This window comes from Suillus plorans (genome assembly GCF_016647745.1).
Source record: "Suillus plorans strain S12 chromosome Unknown HD556scaffold_18, whole genome shotgun sequence".
Classification (NCBI taxonomy): domain Eukaryota; kingdom Fungi; phylum Basidiomycota; class Agaricomycetes; order Boletales; family Suillaceae; genus Suillus; species Suillus plorans.
The window spans coordinates 558,521-578,065 of NW_024537402.1; the positions used below are offsets into that span (position 1 = coordinate 558,521).

The window sequence follows — 19,545 nt, forward strand, 5'->3', positions numbered from 1 at the left end:
AGAAAATAAAATGCCAAGCAGATACAATATTCATCATGATAAGTCCACATCAAGGATCACCGCTTCTTGCTTTTGCCGTTCGTCTTGGGTTTAGCAGCGACCTTCTTCTTTTTAGGTCGGTCATCATCCGATTCGGAGTCTCCGCGAGTTCCCGTTGCCTCGGCGGCTCGCTTTGAATCGGCTGGTTTTGCAAATAAGTATTAAAAAAGAAGGGCGATGGTCAATATACGTACATTTAGCAGCTTTCCTTTCTAGCTCTTCCCAGTCGTCACCGTCATCGCTATCATCGTCATAACCCGAACCACTTCCTGAGTCGTCGCTCGCATCTGAGCCATCATATTCGCTAGCATCAGCGCTGCTCTCCTCAGACTGCAGTTCCTCAGGATCTGCCTCAAACTCAGATTCGCTGTCCGAACCCACGTCTGCATCGCTCTGCGAACAATGCTTCAGTCCCCACGACGGATGATCACATCTAAGCACTTACATCGGCATCACCCCCACCGAGGAAACTTCGCCAACCGCCTTGCTGGAAGAAATCATACGGGCTCTCATTGATAGTCTTCATGATAGGGCCCCAGTTCAAGTTGACTGGGCCTTCACCGAGAGGAATGTCGACCGAGCTGCGAACGCGTTCCATCAGTATCGATGTTCTACCGATCACAACAGACATGCATACTCTAGCCAATTCTTCACATCATCAAGTTGACCACTCGGTATTGAGTTGATGTGTAACGGCGCTTTGGTGAAATCTTTGAAGATGAGTACGAGATCGAATTGTTTAAGCGAGAATTGAACACGTTCCAGCGAAGCAATCTCGATCTCGTTGAGGGTGACAACAAGGAATGGAGGGTCGATGAGATGCACGAGACATTCTGTTGTGGGCTGCAATCGGACGTTGGTGCGGAACGGCACTCCCTCGAACGACAATTCACGGAAGGGGATGTCGACTTCAAGTGTTTCACCCATAGACGTCGATGCCGCCTCAGCTACTCGCTCGGCAAAGAGTTTAAACTCTTTGTTGAGCATTTGTCTTCGCTTTCGTTCTTGTTGTTCCATCTCGATTTCATCCTCATCGCCGTATCTGTGTTTTCTCTTCCGGTTGCCAGTTTCATCGAACTGAACGTCAGAAGCCTCACGGAAGAACTGGATATCCTGTAGAAAAAATATGTTAGAGAATGTAATTGTTCTACAAACGGAACAACATACATGTGCTTTCTTTTTCCCAATCATGATAGGTGCTCTCAAATGAATGTGAACAATGACCATAAGTTCCTTGTCACAAGGCTGGAAGAAGAGGTGCTTGATGTTAGTGAACAAAACATCTAAGGAGCACACGAGTTAACAATAACCAACAACAAGAAACGGGACATCATACCAATTTTCTGAGAGCCCATCGGAGACTGGTAGCGCAGACCGTTCTGGTGGATCTCGACCTCACCGGGTAATCGTTTACCATCAAGGGCGGGGCGGACGAACACTTCAGGAAGCTTGTGCGCACGTCTACCTTTGATTTCGAGCAGGACATCTTGCTCGATAACGTCAGCCATTTCCTTCTTCTGCTGCTCGCGCTTGTTGACTTCTTTCTTTAGGTCTGTGATTTGTTTGGAAATAGTATCGAAGCGATGGCCATCACTTGACCGATAGGTGACCGAACGAATGAAAGTAGAGTCAGGGTCTTCAAAAGGCTATTTGGCAATACCTTCAAAAACTCGAGGACACTCGTAACTCTGAAGCCATACTTACCGTGTCATCTTTCTTCCCGGCGAGCTGACCAGGAGTCTGGAAGTTGATGCGGAGATACGTGTAATCCCCTTCATCATTTTTGCTCACATTCTTGATAGTGTTGATGTGGAAAGGTACAGCGAATCCGTGCACGGGCAACACAATCGTTTGAGCTTTGCGGTCTACGCAGATCTGAGTGGTATTGTTTTAGTATAAGAAGTTCCATATAGAAGTTGATGCACTTACTCGAAGACTTTCAACTTCTCGTGGCAGTGTGCTTTCACCCTTATAACTTTGGAAACGCTTCCAGGTTTTACCCTCCTTTTCACCGCCACCGCTAGCACCTTCAGAGTACTTCGCCAATCCAGCAGACTGGAGACCTTCATGCAGCTGTTGCTGATGTTCCTTGATCTTGGCTGCTGCAGTCATCAAAACTTCCTCCTGGGCAGCGCTACGCGTCTTGTTTCGCAACACCTTTCCACCAACTGTCTTGTTCTTGACGGGGGAACCGTTTACCAGAGGCTTCACAGGAGCCTTCTTACTGGGTTTGGACGGCTTATCTTCTTCCACCTCAATTTCATTTTCGGGATTCAGGAAGAAGAGCGTGTCTTTGGTGGATTTGGCGCCTTCAGTCAAAAGAGTTGATCTGTCAGCGCCAACGCGAATAGTATCAACTATATGGAGGGCGTATCTGAAATGAAAGTATGAACGAGACTGCCGTGGATCAAAGGAATGTCATATACTTCTTGCCGTTGTCATCAAGCAAGTCGGAGAAGCCAAGAGACAGGTTTAAAACCATATCCGTCTTCAGGCGCTTGGAGTTTTTAGAAGAAAGCAAATACGCGGAATCACGGAACTCAACGCCGGTCTGAACGAGTTTGAGACTTATGGGCACTTTTTGATAGAGGATTACGCACTCCAAACCCAGCATTCTTGACAAAGTTCTTCTCAAGCTCTGGCTTTTCCTTTTTCACGATGTCCAATGCCCGTTGATACACTTCACGTGCGCTGACACCATCCTTGATTTCCTTCAGCATCTCGCTCTGCATCGACAACAGTAAGTTGTAGATGGCTTCTTGTTCCTGCGAGGCTGAATGAGACCAGTGAGAAAAGGACGTCGCTAACACTGACCTTCGAGGGGTCAACAATAATACTGCGCCCAAGATTGGCACAGTAACCCTTGTATCGCATACCAACGGCAATTAGGAAGACGCCTTTGTGTGCGATAGTGTCCGAAGATGATTCCGCAGTCGATCGCAAATCATAACCAGTGGTTGTTGACCGCGACTGAATGATGGGAGAGTAGCAGAACTCCGTCGATGCCCAGTCAACCTGGAATGACCCATGAGATGTATGAGCGAGTCTGGAAGAGCAGTTGACGCACATCATTGAGGCCCCGCCCTTTACTCCACACCTTCATATCAGGTCCTTTGGCAACTTCACCTTCACCCGACCCAAGTCGCGCCTCTATCTGAGTAGCAAATTGTTCATGAGTTATCTTGGCTTCCTTGTCCAATATCATCTCCAGTTTCAACACGATGTGGTGAACGAGCAAGGTAGAAGTGAGATTAGCCGCCGTACGGATGCATTTCTGCACTGTGCATTAGAAGACCGTTGGCCCCAAGATATAACGCGTGAACACACCATTTCTTCTTCGTCCTTAACGGCCATGAATGCTGACAACGCAGGGGCCATATCGACCAATTCGGGTTTGTTGTCAGCTTTTGAGACGCCCTGCTCCCACTCCGTCATCAACTTCCCTGTGCACACTTCCTTCACCAAGCTCCCGACGCGTTTGAAAGATGTGAAAGCCTCCACGAATTTTGGCAGTGCACCGCTAGGTGGTTCCTTCGCCTTTGCTTGCACAAGTATCTCGACTGGAACAGGAGGATTCCCTTCTTTTATTTGGTGCAAGAACTTGGCTGCAAACCCACGTGTCGCGTTGAAAATGTCAGATCGTCGCGCATCGGACGATATAATACATACCTTTGCTAGCCGAGCATAATATCAGGAGCTTGTCCTTCTGGAAGAGGAGTAAGGTGGAGGGAAACTCATAACCAAGCAGCCAAGTCTACACGAATTGGCGCGTAAGCCACACAGCAGAGACGTGATTCATGAAGTTCCAATGAAGCTCACCTGAAAGGCAGTCCCTTTCCTCACGGGTTCATCCTCTCCGGCGGGGTCTCCTGACAGCAACAAGAGGGCTTCCGCATCTGCTATGGAGCCGTACTCGTCATTTTGACTCGCATTCTAAAAATGACACAACGCTCATTAGCAACCCAACCTGCACCAAAAACTGAAAGCGTACCCTCCAACCATCATAGACATTTTTTAGACGAGAACTGATTAGCTGTTTATTTAACTGGACCTGCATGGTGGTCGTGAGCGGCGATTGACAGAATGAACTGGCGGACGACGCTGCAGGTGAGCAAGCAGGAAAGCGCGCGCTAAAGAAATTTCTTGTTAGGTAATCAAGTGGTCTAGTCATTCAAGTTCACAACACAAGCTCAACGCAACAATCCTAACACTCTTTTAATCGGCCACCATGTCTGAACGTAAAGGTAAGAACTCAGCCTCAAGTCAAATCATGAAATGATTTTTGTGTTAGTGTTGAACAAGTACTTCCCCCCGGACTTTGACCCGTCCTTGATCCCTCGAAGGAGGGGTCCAAAGAACTCACAGCAGGTTGTTCGTCTTATGGCTCCGTTCTCCATGTAAGCATTCAATTTTCTGTACCATAATATCTATCTTACTATGGACACAGGCGATGTAATACATGCGGAGAATACATTTACAAGGGCAAGAAATTCAACGCTCGCAAGGAAACAGTGGATGGGGAGGATTATTATGGAATTAAGATATTTCGGTTTTACATCAAGTGGTGCGTCATTGCGTCGTTGACTATTTTAGCGTTTACTGAGAGCCACCCTAGTACACTATGTTCCGCCGAGATTACCTTCAAGACTGATCCCAAGAATACCGATTATTCTGCAGAGCATGGTGCATCGAGAAACTTTGAACCATGGCGAGAAGAGAAAGTTGTCGAAGAGGAGGACCGTCTTGCTCGGCTGGAGGAAGAGGAGAACAATCCTATGAAAGCCCTAGAGAACCGCACCGTCGACGCAAAACGGGAAATGGATATCCTAGACGCCCTCCAGGACATTAGAGCACGAAACGCTCGGAATGAGCGTGTGGGGCAAGCGTCGGATCTGGTTTCCCGGATTACTGCGGAAGAAGAAACGGAAGAAGAAAGGGAGAGAAGATTAGCAGAAGAAGAGGATGAGAGGCTGGTGAGGGAAGTGTTTTCGAAGGTGTCGATGCCCGCACTTCCGGGCGGCTCTTCGGCGGCGGTGGCGGACAGTTCTGGAGATTCACCTACGGAGGCTACCCCGCCACAACTGGTCACTATCAAGCGAAAGGCCGATGATGTCGAGCCCGATTTACGCAGTCTCCTTCCAGAATCGACGCGAGTAGTGCGAGATGTCAAATCTCTTGGTCCACCGCCAGTGAAGAAGCCGAAATCAAATTTAAAAAATAAATTAGGTATCAAGATTAAAAAATGACTGACGACTCCCGTGTCTGTATGTGAGCAACTTTATATTCAAATGTCCTCATAACTTCCAACCTTGTCAAGATCCCTAAGAATAAATACGGCTTCTTCTACCCTCATCTCCAGTACAGTGAGCTTCTCCCGTTTCGTCTCCCATTCCTTAAGCACGTCTCTCTCCATCCGCGACAATAAATTTTCATCCTGAGCCACATCCGTCCGCGCTCGCTTTGCTAGTACCGCTTTCACAGTCGGCTCCTCTTGTTCTGCTTGTCGCCGCATCCCTATGTTATACAGCGTCTTGTACAGGTGTCCCAACAGTGCAGAATATGCCTTGTGTAGATCAACGTGCCTGGGTATCGGGATAAGTCGACGATCCTGACAAATTAGAAACACCGAGTACCATAGATAAAATGTCCGTGTGGGGTTACGATCAGCACTTCTGGGTACCTCTTGAGTTGAAATCAAAAAGTCGGAGGACAGTGCCGCAAGAAGTGGCCGAACGACGTTGTTTGGCATCATAGCCACCTTCGCAATCTGTTCGGTGTTAGAGACATGTCACTACGAGGCCGACAAGGAAGGCACCTGCTTCTCGTCCATCTTTCCAATATCGAGGAGTAGACGCACTATCCTTACGCCATCGTCCCCGTGTCGTTCCCGAGCTACTGCTTCCAGCACGCGCCTTCGTAGGCGTTTGCTAACTATTTCAAACTCGACATATACTTTGTTTTCAGTTAGACTTATAAATGACGCCGCTTTACCAGCTGGCGTTGGATTGTCTATGGCGGACATTAGACCGAGATAATCCTTGACTAGTGAAGCACTAGACGCTTTTTTGATTGACGTGACGATACCTGCCGAAAGGCCTTCGTCATCAGAAATGAGCATGGCAATTGCAGCAGTTGATGTAGGATCTATTTCGCTTTAAGTAGTCGCATGAAAAACGCGTGTTACAGTGTATCTTACCTGATCTTGCATCGGATACACTCTTTTGTCTGGCTTCAGTCGCTTTTAGTGTGGCCTGTATGACAAGAGCAGCACTTCGATTAAAACGCTCTCCTGCAGCCATCTCGATGAGCTGGCAAATAACATCAGTAGCTAAGATCATGAAACAGGTATTCATGGGACTAACCTTGTTACGGATATGGGTATTGAATTTGTCAAAATTCACCCGAAAGTAGACACCATCCTAGATATTTGAATTGAAGCAGCTGACTAGTACGCTGATCGTTGAACTCAACTCACCGAGCTCACACTCTCTGCTTCCTTCTCCTCCCGTTTCAGCCGTGCTTCCGCGGTCTCTTGAGCCTCTCGCAACTCCTTCGCTGTCGGAAAACCTGTTATTTTAGCTTTCTCTTCTGCTTCGTATTTGATACGTTTGTCCCTAGGTGAGTGATGTGAGAGTAATGTGGATGGCTTAAGATATGCGCCGGATATGAGCTTGTGTAATGTCTGCGAGTATAGGCTTGAACCTGGGTGTGTCATTAGCAACGGTCACAAATCAGAAAAAATATCCCGACTTTTTGGGTTGTTGAGTGACAATCGTGAAATGACGTCTGGCTGCTGAAGTTTTCCATGGTCTAGTATTAGCTGCACAATTTCTGCACCCTGACACACGGGCGTGAATCGAGCTTAATAAAAAAGGAAGAAAAAGAGGAGGGTACATACAGAAGATCCAAACAATTGCTCCGCTTGCCACACGAAGCGACCAAATCTAAGACGCATAAGACACTCTAGCGTATTGAACTCCAGCATCTCGCCCTCCTCCTCGGTGTTAGAATGCCATAAAATATTTTGTTGCACCAGAACCAAGGTTGCTACGCGTGCTGTGCGCGGTTTCATCTTCGTGTAACGAATGAGCTGGGCAAGGGAAAGTCTTCCCCGCGTGAGTAGTGCAAATGCAACCTTCTGATAAGCCATTCAGGTATGAATAAACTTCTGTGCTGGTAAAAACCACACGAAAACTCACCGCCGTTAACGGACCAAAGTGTGACCAGACAATCTGAACACATAGGCGGGAAGTCTCTGCATCCGCCATTACTGAGTACTGTAATTGTACTAATGGTTAAGAACGAGCAGACGATTTGGAAGTCATACATACTCATCAGAGCAATGATAGATCTCCAGAAAAATGATGACGTAATCGCATATCAAAATGGTCATCACAGCCCGGAATTCTGAACTCGTGCTTGGATTCACAATTACTCTTGCTCGCAACATTTGCACATTTATGCATCAAGAACGCTACTAGCAGAAAACTAGCGTAGTTACAAGAGCAGAGGAAACAACATTGTGTGTTCGGCGAAAACTCAGACATGATCAGCGTTGCACTGAACGTTGAACCTTTGCAATCCATTAATATTGACATCATTGCACTACTGTTTACTGCTTTGAGTTGACCTCGTCATGCTTCTCCTGCAGCCTGGCCTGATGTTCAAAGTCAGAATGTCATTAAGCGACAGAAATACTGGTAACTTACAAGTTCCTCCTTCTTCGCCTCAATCTACAGAACTGATCAGGACAATGAAACAATTGTAATTCTTGTGGTGCACACCTCAGTTTTCAGCTTACGCAGCAGCTCCGCCTCGTGCCTACGAGCGTACTCGTCTGTGAATAGCAATCAATGAGTGTGACAAAAATACTGGATTTGCCACAGGTAAATGTACCTTCATGAGCTTTCTCCTTTTTGCTGCAGTTAATACTGTTAGATAGACGTCCACTGCGCTGCAAGAATCTACACATACGAGAACCCCTTGCTCTGAGCAACACTGCCTTCTCTGACACTTGAGGTGTAACCCCTTGAGAGGACGAGCCGGGTAAGTGGGACACGGCGGGCAATAACAGTGAACATCATGATATATGAATCGTTTGCGCTGGAATATCCAAGATGGAGCCGACGTTGAACGTACTCAACAGCTGGCAATATATATGCCATGACTCAACACGTGACTCTCAAACAACACGGAGCAACACCGCGTAACGTCACGCTCCACTCTCTTTTCTAGCCATGTTGTCCATGAATTTCCTCAGACAAGCGGTGAGCTTTAAGATCACCATATTTTCATGTCATTGAGCTCATTTATGCGACAGGCCCGCTCTGCACGGACCTTCTCTACGACGTCTATTGCTCGTAAAGGTTTGTTCCGCATTTCGCCGACCGGCACATGAGTCAATGGATTGACGAAGTCTTTCGGCAGACCTTGTCCAGGACCTCTATGTCAAGGAGCTAAAAGCTTACAAGGCCCCTGTTGCAGTTCGTTTTTTTAGTGACGTCTGATTTGGCTCATTCCAGCAACTCACCCATATATTCTCTAGGCAAAAGACGCACACGTTGGCGTTGTCAAGAATTTCTCACTACCCGCCGTTCCAAAACCTCCCACTCTTCCCGTCGACCTGGCTGCCGAACTCACCGCATATGACGCGACTGAGCCCACAAAAGCTGAGGCAGAGGTCACGAGTTCCACTGTGCATGCAGGAGAGGATGTGGGTAAGGGTGCGGATGCATTCCTTGGATTCTTGGAGGCAGACGTGAAGCAGGCAGAGGTTCATCATTGAGTCAAGGATACCTCGATCACTGTCAGTCTAGGAATGCATGACAAATAGATTTATCCTGCCAGAGGTGTGCGTTAGACCAATCTCGAACAGATCTACTATTGTGCATACTCTCAATTCGCAGAATCTTGCTCTGGTTAAAAATTTACAAGTAAAGTTATACGTCGTGTCGGTAATCTCTTTCTCTAGTGCGCCTCCGGGAGTCTCCGAGCAGAAGTTGTTGCGGAGCGTTATTATTGTACAGATGAGTTGCTTTCGACGAAAATTATACAAGATTATACTGGCGTGCTATCAACACCGTCGTCATGTCATGGGATCAGGTGGTTGCTCGTAAGGAAGCTCGGAGCGAACATCAAATGCAGTCATTAGGGCCCAGTGACGGTCAAACAGACCAAGAACATGACCACACATGCCCGTTCCCAATTCCCACCAAATGATGTTATCCTTCAACACCAGCCCCCACCTCGTTCTAAGCCGGTAACACGCCCAAATATGCTGTAAAGGTGAGCCACGAAAAAAGCGGTGATGAACTGAAAGAATAGGGGACACGATAGAAACTTGAAAAACGGTACTTAGCCTACGGTCGTAATTTTGATGTTCGGGTTGAGTGCGTGTCATTCGATCCAGGGCCATGATAATGAACGAAGTCTGATAAGTTAGACCTGCTACGAGCAGGCAATGAGGCTGAGCGGTAGCAGCAGTGTAGGGGCGCAGGAAAAGAATGGCGCCAAAGAGGATGTGAGATGCCGACGCTGTCTCAATACATGCGAGGTCGTTTTTCTGCAATACACTGTGGTCAGCAAAGTAAGTGTAAAATACAAAACTGAGACATACCCGGTGAACTATGAGGTGTGCCAGCTTCAAGTTCACCTTCTTCGGGGTCGACCTCGTCGTGATGGCGTTTTGCAGATGAAATACTGGACAGAGTCACAGAGCTTTCATTGGACACAGCGTCGCCAGGGTCCTGCCATTCGTCATCGATTTCGCCATCACCATCTAATTCATCATCCCATTCTTCATCCCATTCCTCTTCCAAAACTGGAAAAGTGTGTCCGCCACCCTCTTCTGTGGGGTTAGCATTGGTGTGAGAGGAAGAATGATCTAGCTCAAAATCTGGGTTATGGGTCAGCGCAGTCTCTCATCAAAAACCAGCCACCTTACCAGCCTCGCGTTCAAGCATTGCAAGTAAATTAGAATCCGACTCATCTGTTGGGAATTGCGCTGACGATTCGGGCTGATCTGTATTCTGATCTACAATAAGATCTAATCGGCATCAGTATTAGTAAACAATATCAAGTGGCAAAAACACTCGGACATACCTTTGTCAGTGCCATGGCTGCTCTGCTCTCCGTATGATGGTAAACGATCTCCTCGTTCTAGCGCACAGTGAGGATACGAGCATATTCAACAGAACAACATTGCTCACCATCCAAAACGCTGCGCTGATCCAAGTCTTCGTCGTTGCCTCGGTCTCCTGTTTCTGATATCTGAGCGGGCTCAGAGTCGATGTGTTGTGCTGGTGGTACTAGCGTAGTCTCTTCTTCATGGAGGTCAGATACAGGCAAACCTGTCTGTGATTCTTCTACTGTTGTGGGTACAGCCGCTGTGCCGCTGTCTTCATAACCCACCGTTTGATCGTATCCGAATTCTGTGTGTGTGCCATCCTCTTCGGGGAAGTCTTCATAGATTTCGCCATATTCTTCTGGTTGTATGTAATCCTGGTACTCGGCCTCCTCCCCTTCGAACTGCACATTGAAGCCGGAAACGGTTGCAGTAGCGTCCGTATCCGCTGTCTGATGCACGGCAGCGGTGTCATGATCGCCCTCGCCCTCTTCTTGATACTCTGTGCCGACGTTCGTGCCTTCATAATCATCCTCTCCTTCAAGGGCCTGTGCTACGTCGCCACTAACACTGTGATAGGCAACATCTGCCACAGCCTGTGGGATAAAAGCCATGTCCTTAGCAAGGGTGTCATCACCCTGGAGTAGGTCTAGAGAAACTTTCGCCTCATGAACGCCTTCTGTTCCATCGAGATCGTTCTGGTCGCCAAGGAGAAGTGCTTTGTGTTGGGCTTCTTCCTCGTGGTGATCTACACCTTCTTCATCGTGATGATCCGCATCCTCTTCCTCACGGTGCTCTGCTTCAAGCTGAGCTTCTTCCTCATGCTGATCTGCTTCTGGCGCGGCATCATGTTGAACTGCAGGGGCGTATCCTGCAACAACGTTCAAAGATAATTTCGATATTGTTGAAGAGGAATACAAACCTTCTGCTGCAACATTCTCATCAACGCCTGCAGCCAGATCAAGCCGAGAAATCTGTTCTTGAAGTAAACGGTAACGCAAAATAAACCTAGGTATGGCCGAACGCAGATGGATGCGGAGAGGGCCCGTAAAATCAGAACCATCGTGCAGTACGTTCAGGTCATGCAAACTGATTTCCTGTGCATAAACATTGTCCTACATGGAAATCAGCGCTTATCCTACGCAGAAGGATAAATGACACCCACCTCCAACACAGCGAGCTGAAGATCGTACGCATCCATCACTAACTCTCCCTCGAGAGAGTCAGGAATCCTGGAAATGACTTCATCCTGCCGAAGTGCTTCAAATACACAACTAAGGGGCTCATAGTACAACGTTGGCCGATTCTCCAGGAGCAACGCATACGCCTGTTGGTTGCTAGCTCCTGCAGACGGGCTACGGGATCCACGTTCCACTGGAGGCTGGTTGAATAAACAGTATTCAGGTACTTCAGAGGAGCCGATAGACAGAAAAACAGCGGGTGGCGGGTCAATGTAGACGCCATCAGATATTTCGTGTGGATCATTCGCATTGTCTGCCTCATCGCGGAGGCTCTCCGGATGGGTTTCACCCTGAGGCTGCGCGATATTATCAGATGGGATGTCTGACGGGTACGGGTGGAACGTCTCAGACTGCTCCTCAACTTGTGTTTGAAGCGTGGGTTCTGGCTCTGGAGGTAGAACAGTTGATCCAACTCTATTGGTGGTTTCAGAAACTGGAGCATCCGCGTGTTTTTCTACGGCATATGGATCCGTCGAAGCCACAGAAGGTACGTTCAACTCTACAGCCGTTTGATCGGCAGCGGTGGTAAGATGAGGGGGATCCAACTCCGATAGTTGCTCTAACGTTAAAGCGAGAGATTCCTCCTCTCGCAGAGCATTAAATTCTGCTTCCTCAGCTACAGGATGATCGTTTTCCACCAGGCGATCTGGGAGAGATGCGTCGTGTTCAACAGGAATGGTGACTAGCTGGGGGGTGAACGGATCCGAGAAAGGGGCAGGGGAGGGAAGTAATGATATCTCCGGATTGATTATCAGAGACGATAATGAGTGTGAATCAGGTATGGGCCGAGGTGAGCGAGCGTCGGAAGCGTCGTAGACTTCCACGTCGAGCAGCTCATGGTGATAATGGCTTTCGTTGAATTCCTCCGTCTCATCAGCCATCTCATACTCTGCATTGCCATCATAGTAAGTCTCCATGTCGACCTCGACATCCTCCTGGTTATAAGTCGTGTGATGACCATCGTGGTCCATGGATAACTCCACAAAAAATTCTTGCGCAGCTGCTGGGTTCATTGGAACATCAATTTCGGTAGCGAAGTCGTGCATTGGTGCATCCAAAGGCTCAGGAAATGGTGAAACTGACATTGCAAAGGCAATAGCAGTCAAATAAGGGTCAAGGTCAAGCACAAGGTGCAATGCAGACAAAGCTTATTCATCCACACACCTAGTGGTCCGTGCATGGCACGTGACATGTCACATACCTTGTTCATCGTGTACCGCGACGAGCCACGTCTCCTGAATCCGAGTCACTACAGGAATGGGTTCAGAAAGACTGTCAGAGACTCACGCTGACATGGAGGTCCTCGTGAGACGAGGAATGACCAAAGGATATGAAGTATTTTCTTTACTCACCCCACCGGCATACGCTGCTTTTGTGCTCATGCGGAAAGGTAAAGGCCACTTCACTGTCAATCGATTCCTTCGCGCGACATGGGTATGTGGTGCAGTAGGTATGCAAGCACAATGCTAACATCTTTACTTCCTGTTAATCCTGAAAATCTCACTCCCTAGGATGCGCAGGAGGAGGCGCACTCGAGTATATTCGCTCATCCAGGGCCAGTGAAGCCACTGTGAGGAAACGGCGCCTGCAACACGCCTACGACGTATGTCCAATTAATCCTGAATGCTACTTAAAGTTCAGGTTGTTTTTCAGACTGCTTCATTACGTGCCGACGACCACTCTACTATTGGCGCGATATTGTTTGCGGTGTTAACGCCTGCAATTTTCTGGAAGAGAGCGAGCACAGTGAACTGTGAGCGAAATATTTCATGATATACTAGTGCATGCCGCCTATTATCTTCAACAGTGGTGATTGGTGGCGCTGGGATTGGTTCTGCTATTGGGCTCCTAACACATTATGGACGAACAGTAACAGGGGATATAACACCAGATACACAAATCCCCGATATTCCCGCTACATCGTCATAAAACATCAGCCCTTCCATCGGGCAATCGACGGTCTGGTCTAATAGGCAGCCAGAAACGCCCGCCAGTGATAAAATCTAGTATAGTCCTTGAGATTCCAAAACACGCAATTACACATTACCCATTTTCCAGCAGATCCGGCCCGAAGTTCACCAATGATCATACCGTAGTTGGCTGATACATGCAGTGGTTTCATCTTCTAATTACGGGATGATCACCAGTATCGACATTGCCTCAATACTCAGTACTCAGTCTTACTCCTCTCGTGCACCCACTATTCATGGACCCGCTTGCAGATTAGTGCTGTCAAGGTGATGCACCTCGGGGCGTTTGGCCCTCCAATAATTGCCCGTTGCCACTTGAGCGGGACTTGGTATTTATGGTTGTTCCCTTCTCACGCGAAAATGGTTACTACAGTGCTAGCCTGAACGATTATGTAGTGTCGATGTGGAGCTGTTGGATACCGTGCCTTCGGGGGAATCATTCAAACAGAAACGCAGGTCCTACTAGTAAATATCAGCTTATGATTTCTTTGGACACAACTGATCCTCCCCGGTCAACCAACGACTCAGCCACTGAGTAGCCTAGCTAAGCATTTGAAGAGAACAATGCCTGAGTACCTTTTCAAATTTGACGTACCGACCACCATTACACTGCATGTCAGGTTGACAACCTGAACCACGAAACGTGCGTAATGGGAAGACACAGCAGCCGGTCAAGCGCATCAGGCTGACACAGCAGTGACACAAACGGTCCGTGGAACGACCAGCAACTTACGGGGCTATTGTCTACTGTCGGCAAGGATAATGGAGAGGCAATCGTGAATAGATCTGACCCAGAAATAGCGTGCTTCATCACAGTGATTGTCGTCGTTGTACACCAACAGGAATAAATCAGGACAAAAGATCAGCGTATGTATTGAAGCGGGGCGGGGCGGCATACGCGAAGATCACCGCCGTCGGACGAGCAATAAAAGACCTGCGCAAGCAGCGCCTGCAACAAAGCTCAACGTGGTAACCAAAACGCCAGGGGCCGTGAGGTTCAGTTTGGCTTCATACACCTGCCGGGATGACCTGGCTCCCAGTTCACCAGGAGATGGGACTACGTTCTTCTCCCAGCCATCGTCAAGAAGCCTCCTTATCATCTGATCGTCCAATAGAGCAAGCTCCTCCATTTCCCAAGAAGTGCAGACATCGATCATCCACCGCATCCGTCTCTTCCCAATTGCACCGCCCACTCCAGGGGCTCTCTCCTTCAACTTCACTCTCAGCTCACCCACCCTGGTAATTGCATCTCCGGCATGCTCTGGAAGGCTTTGCTCGACCTTCTTCCGTATGATATTAGCCAATTTAGGGCTATTCCCGTTTGTCGAGATCATAATTTGAAGAGGGCCGTCACGGATTTGAGAGCCAAAATAAAAGTCGCATGACTCCGGGATATCAGCCACGTTAACGGGAATCTTGAGCTCCCTGCATAGGCAACAAATGACACGAGACTGCGCCACATCATCAATTGCCGTTAATACAAGATCAACATCGGCCAAGTCTTCCACACCTCCGAACAGGCGGTCATGGTATGTGATATTATAGGGTCCATCGAGGAAAGACTTGGTAAGAGTGTGCAGTCCGTTACTTGGACTGATAAGCGTCAAGCGAGCATCGGCAGCTAGCACAGATTCGATACGCCCAGAAGCAACGTCGCCACCGCCAACGATAAGCACATGTTTTCCTTTCAGTTGCCAGGCCAGCAACAGAGAACCACCGCCCAAGTGAGACATGATAGAATCCCAAATCAGTAAAAAATGATTGATGGACCTGCCGCATAAAATATGATGGCGATAAGGAGCCGGTCAGTTATACGGAAAAGAGCTTACGGAGAGACTGGGGTGAATTACTGAGAGCTCGTGAGAGCTGATGCGATTGATGCGGTTGATGCGGTTGAAGTGAATGAGCGTATATGATTGTGCAGCTGCAGCCAAACTGGTCACGGTGTACAAAGTTTGTTCCAATGATGTTGTGTTTGTCATGGAGACTGAAATTTAATATTGTCGATAACAGAAGGACCATACTACCATACCACCGCCTGCCACTGCCCTCCATAGCCTTCCATGAGTATTCCTTGACACTACTGTCGGCTTTTTTCCCCGCGTCTTCAACTGCCCTGAATTCCTGTATAGCTTTGATCATTTCAGCAGCACCGCCATCTGTATACTACACATACATATTGTAAGTGAAATCCTGTGATCTCCAATCTCTGGTTCACAGAGTGCTCACTCCTTCTTTCTTTCGTTCTTTTTCTGCTGCGCAGACGCTCGACGTTGATCGTCGTTTGACTAGTTTTAGGTACAGAGCTCTAGCCAGGTGCTATCGTTCCTCTACTCTCCGGAAGAGTGCCATTTCCATCAATCCGATTCAGCTCACCAGCCAACCCATTCGTTAGGACGTCTGTTTTCTTGATCCTCCGACGCTCTTCTACACAACACTCCATTTAGTTCCATCATCCAGGCAAAAACAATCATGTTGTCGAAGAAATTGATTGGAGCATGGGCATTCTTTGTTATATGTCTCATGGCCGCTGGTATCCTCTCGCTGACCTTGTCCATCGTATGGCGTCAACCCAACCTTATGCTGAACTTGACGTTTAGCGGTGTGAACTTGACTGGTAAGTGTTTCATGTACCTGTGTATAGCATCCCCCTGAAAACGACATCTGAAGCTGGCAGCGTGCTTGGTATAACTCTCCTTGCCACATTTGTTCTGTCACTGCTTGTTATTACACAACGCGGCACCCTGGGCCTGAAAATTCTCAATTGGATACTTCTTGCAAACAGCATCATTATTCTACTCATCGGCACATATATTTGGATCTTCACGCTGCACGAGCGGAATAACTATCATGCTGTATTTGGGCAACAGAGTAACGAGACCAAGATTTTGATCCAGGATATGGTGCGTCCCACTCGGACTGCAACTCGTGGTTATGTTGATTTCCTTATTTTTTCATAGCTCAAGTGCTGTGGTTACTTCGACGCTACCGATGAGGTTGCGTTTGGAGGCACTATATGCCCCAATCAGGCCGCTGCAACTGCTTTGAACAATTTCTGTGTCACGCCCATCACCAAGTTTACCGATCTGACACTGAACAACATCTTCAGGTACCTTTCCCTTGTTATTTCCTCACAAACAGAACTCTCATACCTTCTGTAGCACTATCGATGGTTTCATGGCAATCGTGATTGGTCTTTTCCTGGCAAATATGTGCGTTATCAAGAAGGTGAGGCATCATTTTGTCTTAGCAACTGGCCGCACTGTTGATCTGTTTCCCTCTCAACCAGAGGCAGGAGTTCGAGCGCTTTGAAAAGATCGACTCGAAACGTGGGGTGCACAGTTTTTTTTAAAGCGCGTTGCTACCGCTCTTCAATTGTTATCGATTGATCTGGATTGCTCTATTCGTTCACGCAATCAAGGTTACCCGTAGTCCGTGACTGCGGATGGTGTTTAAACCAATACTTGTCTTTTTAATTCGAGGACATTGTTCCATTGGTTTCATATCGGTTTATTTCGCTGGTCTTGGATACAAGCCAGACCTACCTAAAGAAGGAAGAACAGTCCTTGTTTATGTCTTGGATGTGGACATCCCCTTGAGCCTTTTGTTTGTACCCAGTGAACCAATTGTTGTAGTAACTATCGATAGTGATTGGGCATTCGATGTTTCGAACTTTGAAACAAAATTTATCCGTGTGATAGTGAACGGGTTGCTCATACGTAAGTAGCCCCACTCTCAGTGTTTGCTAATCAAGCTCAAGCACCACCACATACTATACTAGTCATGCTCTCAGAACCGCACACAACTTGTTAACGTCACCCATGCCCAGGACTCGCAAAAAGAAGATTCCTATAACGAACACTGACAAAGCGAGCTCATCGAGCACTCCCACGTCAAGTCGCACTGTCATCCGACGGTTTCATGTCCTACTGAAAAAACAGAGACAGCTGAAAAATGCCTCTTCTGCAAATGCTGAGGTACTCGGGGAAATAGAACATGAGATCGATGAGCTGGGGGGACTAGCGGCCTATCAGCGTATGTCGAGTATTGGGCAGGGGAATGACCGCGGCGGCGGAAGTGAGAAAGTGCTCATACAGTGGCTGATTCATATGGAGCTTCGGAAGAGGGAAGCTAAAGGGAAGCTGAGGTACTTAAGAGTCACCTATTCAATAAAAGCAATTGAACTGGCTCTAACATATCTACGACAAACAGGCTTCTGGAAGTTGGTGCTCTAAAGCCTGACAACTATCGAACATGCATGTCATGGATAGATACCACACCCATGGACCTTCGCAGCCGCCATCCCTCTATTGTAGAGCAGGATTTTCTGTTGATGGACGAGGATGAGAATCGAGGGAAGTGGGATATCATCAGCCTGAGCTTGGTCGTGAACTTTGTTCCGGACCCGAGAGATCGAGGTATACATGTACAGTGTTCGTGCTACCCGCAATTTGACACCACCTCTTTCAGGGCGAATGTTATGCCTTGCACACTCTATGTTAACCCCAGACGGCCTACTCTTTCTTGCGGTAAGCAACTGACTTGGTTCACAAGTCTTTAGTGCATCCATAAATGAGGGGCTAATAACCTGGTCTTCTTACTAGCTTCCGCTTCCGTGCGTGGAGAACTCGCGATATTTGACTTTCGATAAGCTTCAATCCCTCATGGATGTCCTTGGATTTACTGAGGTCCAGCGAAAGTGGAAGAATGGCGGGAAAATGGCGTATTGGTTGTACAGGAAAAGTGAGGGCGACCATAAGACTCTCCACGAATATCGTAAGAAGACTGTCTGTAGGCAAGGTGATAGAAATAACTTTGCAATCCTATTGCCATGATCATAGCACTCTTTACTGATGACCGCGTAACCTTACAAAAAGTTCGAATTCATTGGACCACTTTCCACGTCTCGCTGGTAAAGTATGTTTAAGACCTAGACGATACAGTTAGACTAAAGTAAGTGTTAGCATATTAGCTCTAACACTCCTCCTCAACGCTAACCGCATAACATCTCCTCCTCGCCTGGAATCGTTCAGTGGAGCCCACTTAAGGGCGCTCCTAGCCTAAGACGCAGGAAATCTTTCTTCGGTAGGGCTTTTGTTAAGCTGTGTTGCGAGTCAAGAGGGTCCCTTGCAAAGCACCTTTAGACAACTTACTACTAACATTAGACGAGTCTGGCCCAACGAGTGACTCGACCAAGAGACACACGTGTACCTATGCTTTGCTCCGTAGCAATTTGAATCAGAATAAAAATTGTGACTCGGGCTGTGACAAGCTGTGACAACATGATCACTTATCAATAAGCCGGCGCCACCAGTTGTTTGCCACAACGTCCACAACACTAACATACCACCCCTTCCTTTCACCTCCCACTCTGCAGGAAAGCCATAATGAGCAACATGGAATGGGACAGCAAGACCGTCATCGGATTTAAGGCTAAGGCCCCCAAAGTTACCCGCAATGCGTCGGACTTGAATGGTAAGTAATGGTACAGTCATTTGTACTTGAAATACTTGACGAATCACAAATTTTAGCCGTATGACTTTTTACTTCCAGATCAACTGACTTTGACTGACAACCTCAAAAGGCGCGCAGAACAGGAGCTGTCGTTGCTACAGACAAGAAGGTCACCGCTGGTGGGAACAAAGCCCGTCCAGGTGCGTCATCACACAAGTCAGTCAGTATCACACAACTTACTAACTGTGTGGCATTCAGGGCCAGATCACCAACGCATAGCCAAGCTTGACCGCGAGAACGAAGTTGCTCCTCCACCGAAAGTCAACGCAAGCGTCGGCAAGGTCGGTACTGACTCATAGTCCGTCACGTGGACGCTTACACAGCACGCAGGCCATCCAAACTGCTCGCATGGACAAGCAGCTGACTCAGAAAGACCTGGCCCAGAAGACGAACGAGAAGCCTTCTGTAATACAAGACTACGAATCCGGGAAGGCTATCCCTAATCCTGCGGTCCTCGGCAAGTTCGAGAGGATTCTGGGTGTCAAGCTTCGTGGTGAGTACAGACGTCCCATTTCAAGCACCATTCAGAAATGATGCTCGTTTATAGGTGCGGATATTGGAAAGAAGCTGGAGGGGCCGAAGAAGTCGTGATTTGACCCCTCCGTCGTCGCATTATATCGATACATATCGGTGTGGATTGCTATTACATGTGTAGTTC

At 47.9% G+C, this 19,545-nt stretch overlaps 11 protein-coding genes across 11 annotated transcripts; 6 read left to right on the top strand and 5 right to left on the bottom strand.

Annotated features, from left to right (window-relative positions):
* Positions 1–56: 56 nt before the first annotated feature.
* HD556DRAFT_1234179 (FACT complex subunit SPT16) lies at positions 57–4,096 on the bottom strand (the record flags this gene model as incomplete). Its single annotated transcript, XM_041297649.1, has 16 exons — positions 57–181; positions 234–432; positions 485–620; positions 677–1,152; positions 1,207–1,322; positions 1,376–1,685; positions 1,744–1,914; positions 1,969–2,413; positions 2,466–2,590; positions 2,640–2,804; positions 2,854–3,054; positions 3,107–3,313; positions 3,367–3,644; positions 3,709–3,793; positions 3,859–3,972; positions 4,031–4,096. 16 exons carry the CDS (start codon positions 4,094–4,096, stop codon positions 57–59), a joined length of 3,219 nt encoding a protein of 1,072 aa, XP_041162141.1.
* Positions 4,097–4,314: 218 nt separating this feature from the next.
* Positions 4,315–5,285, top strand: HD556DRAFT_1234392 (DUF572-domain-containing protein; the record flags this gene model as incomplete). The annotated part of the gene is made up of 3 exons (XM_041297662.1): positions 4,315–4,436; positions 4,487–4,603; positions 4,655–5,285. The coding sequence occupies 3 exons, from the start codon at positions 4,315–4,317 to the stop codon at positions 5,283–5,285; spliced, it is 870 nt and encodes a 289-aa protein (XP_041162142.1).
* Positions 5,286–5,304: 19 nt separating this feature from the next.
* On the bottom strand, positions 5,305–7,307 carry HD556DRAFT_1467365 (uncharacterized protein; the record flags this gene model as incomplete). The annotated part of the gene is made up of 9 exons (XM_041308384.1): positions 5,305–5,621; positions 5,673–5,806; positions 5,855–6,183; positions 6,236–6,347; positions 6,402–6,458; positions 6,515–6,741; positions 6,790–6,877; positions 6,938–7,177; positions 7,239–7,307. 9 exons carry the CDS (start codon positions 7,305–7,307, stop codon positions 5,324–5,326), a joined length of 1,554 nt encoding a protein of 517 aa, XP_041162143.1. The 3' UTR covers positions 5,305–5,323.
* Positions 7,308–7,463: 156 nt separating this feature from the next.
* On the bottom strand, positions 7,464–8,187 carry HD556DRAFT_1359760 (uncharacterized protein). Its single transcript, XM_041302590.1, has 5 exons — positions 8,014–8,187; positions 7,936–7,958; positions 7,824–7,876; positions 7,749–7,772; positions 7,464–7,696 (listed from the first exon to the last, which is right to left on the bottom strand). The coding sequence occupies exons 1-5, from the start codon at positions 8,121–8,123 to the stop codon at positions 7,652–7,654; spliced, it is 255 nt and encodes an 84-aa protein (XP_041162144.1). The 5' UTR covers positions 8,124–8,187; the 3' UTR covers positions 7,464–7,651.
* On the top strand, positions 7,987–9,162 carry HD556DRAFT_285670 (ATP synthase complex subunit H-domain-containing protein). Its single transcript, XM_041310144.1, has 4 exons — positions 7,987–8,306; positions 8,360–8,405; positions 8,467–8,522; positions 8,585–9,162. The coding sequence occupies exons 1-4, from the start codon at positions 8,277–8,279 to the stop codon at positions 8,822–8,824; spliced, it is 372 nt and encodes a 123-aa protein (XP_041162145.1). The 5' UTR covers positions 7,987–8,276; the 3' UTR covers positions 8,825–9,162.
* A 416-nt stretch (positions 9,163–9,578) lies between these two features.
* HD556DRAFT_1441488 (uncharacterized protein) lies at positions 9,579–12,488 on the bottom strand (the record flags this gene model as incomplete). The annotated part of the gene is made up of 7 exons (XM_041306311.1): positions 9,579–9,601; positions 9,656–9,934; positions 9,983–10,084; positions 10,141–10,197; positions 10,248–11,033; positions 11,085–11,277; positions 11,328–12,488. The coding sequence occupies 7 exons, from the start codon at positions 12,486–12,488 to the stop codon at positions 9,579–9,581; spliced, it is 2,601 nt and encodes an 866-aa protein (XP_041162146.1).
* Positions 12,489–12,660: 172 nt separating this feature from the next.
* Positions 12,661–13,332, top strand: HD556DRAFT_1234236 (uncharacterized protein; the record flags this gene model as incomplete). Its single annotated transcript, XM_041297651.1, has 4 exons — positions 12,661–12,853; positions 12,915–13,006; positions 13,057–13,156; positions 13,211–13,332. 4 exons carry the CDS (start codon positions 12,661–12,663, stop codon positions 13,330–13,332), a joined length of 507 nt encoding a protein of 168 aa, XP_041162147.1.
* A 763-nt stretch (positions 13,333–14,095) lies between these two features.
* HD556DRAFT_285769 (siroheme synthase) lies at positions 14,096–15,580 on the bottom strand. Its single transcript, XM_041310145.1, has one exon. It carries the CDS (start codon positions 15,104–15,106, stop codon positions 14,279–14,281), a length of 828 nt encoding a protein of 275 aa, XP_041162148.1. The 5' UTR covers positions 15,107–15,580; the 3' UTR covers positions 14,096–14,278.
* On the top strand, positions 15,532–17,072 carry HD556DRAFT_1359789 (uncharacterized protein). The gene is made up of 5 exons (XM_041302591.1): positions 15,532–15,990; positions 16,044–16,276; positions 16,334–16,482; positions 16,535–16,601; positions 16,663–17,072. The coding sequence occupies exons 1-5, from the start codon at positions 15,846–15,848 to the stop codon at positions 16,723–16,725; spliced, it is 657 nt and encodes a 218-aa protein (XP_041162149.1). The 5' UTR covers positions 15,532–15,845; the 3' UTR covers positions 16,726–17,072.
* HD556DRAFT_1359794 (nucleolus protein) lies at positions 17,073–18,636 on the top strand. The gene is made up of 7 exons (XM_041302592.1): positions 17,073–17,092; positions 17,155–17,520; positions 17,586–17,791; positions 17,844–17,902; positions 17,978–18,321; positions 18,372–18,475; positions 18,527–18,636. The coding sequence occupies exons 2-5, from the start codon at positions 17,195–17,197 to the stop codon at positions 18,206–18,208; spliced, it is 822 nt and encodes a 273-aa protein (XP_041162150.1). The 5' UTR covers positions 17,073–17,092; positions 17,155–17,194; the 3' UTR covers positions 18,209–18,321; positions 18,372–18,475; positions 18,527–18,636.
* A 124-nt stretch (positions 18,637–18,760) lies between these two features.
* On the top strand, positions 18,761–19,478 carry HD556DRAFT_1431342 (multi protein bridging factor 1-domain-containing protein; the record flags this gene model as incomplete). The annotated part of the gene is made up of 5 exons (XM_041305000.1): positions 18,761–18,852; positions 18,966–19,027; positions 19,086–19,168; positions 19,218–19,380; positions 19,435–19,478. 5 exons carry the CDS (start codon positions 18,761–18,763, stop codon positions 19,476–19,478), a joined length of 444 nt encoding a protein of 147 aa, XP_041162151.1.
* Between the last annotated feature and the right edge of the window lie 67 nt (positions 19,479–19,545).

Bases quoted from the DNA above. Each gene is read 5' to 3' on its own strand.
- HD556DRAFT_1359794 (XM_041302592.1), top strand. From the start codon at position 17,195: ATGCCCAGGACTCGCAAAAAGAAGATTCCTATAACGAACACTGACAAA. The intron at 17,521-17,585 runs GTACTTAAGAGT...TACGACAAACAG, and splicing joins GAAGCTAAAGGGAAGCTGAG to GCTTCTGGAAGTTGGTGCTC. The intron at 17,792-17,843 runs GTATACATGTAC...CACCTCTTTCAG, and splicing joins TCCGGACCCGAGAGATCGAG to GGCGAATGTTATGCCTTGCA.
- HD556DRAFT_1359789 (XM_041302591.1), top strand. From the start codon at position 15,846: ATGTTGTCGAAGAAATTGATTGGAGCATGGGCATTCTTTGTTATATGT. The intron at 15,991-16,043 runs GTAAGTGTTTCA...CGACATCTGAAG, and splicing joins TAGCGGTGTGAACTTGACTG to CTGGCAGCGTGCTTGGTATA. The intron at 16,602-16,662 runs GTGAGGCATCAT...CCTCTCAACCAG, and splicing joins ATATGTGCGTTATCAAGAAG to AGGCAGGAGTTCGAGCGCTT.
- HD556DRAFT_285769 (XM_041310145.1), bottom strand. From the start codon at position 15,106: ATGTCTCACTTGGGCGGTGGTTCTCTGTTGCTGGCCTGGCAACTGAAA.
- HD556DRAFT_285670 (XM_041310144.1), top strand. From the start codon at position 8,277: ATGTTGTCCATGAATTTCCTCAGACAAGCG. The intron at 8,406-8,466 runs GTTTGTTCCGCA...GTCTTTCGGCAG, and splicing joins GACGTCTATTGCTCGTAAAG to ACCTTGTCCAGGACCTCTAT. The intron at 8,523-8,584 runs GTTCGTTTTTTT...TATATTCTCTAG, and splicing joins CTTACAAGGCCCCTGTTGCA to GCAAAAGACGCACACGTTGG.
- HD556DRAFT_1359760 (XM_041302590.1), bottom strand. From the start codon at position 8,123: ATGATGTTCACTGTTATTGCCCGCCGTGTCCCACTTACCCGGCTCGTC. The intron at 7,959-8,013 runs GTATGTGTAGAT...TATTAACTGCAG, and splicing joins GCTCAGAGCAAGGGGTTCTC to CAAAAAGGAGAAAGCTCATG. The intron at 7,877-7,935 runs GTACATTTACCT...TGCTATTCACAG, and splicing joins AAAGGAGAAAGCTCATGAAG to ACGAGTACGCTCGTAGGCAC.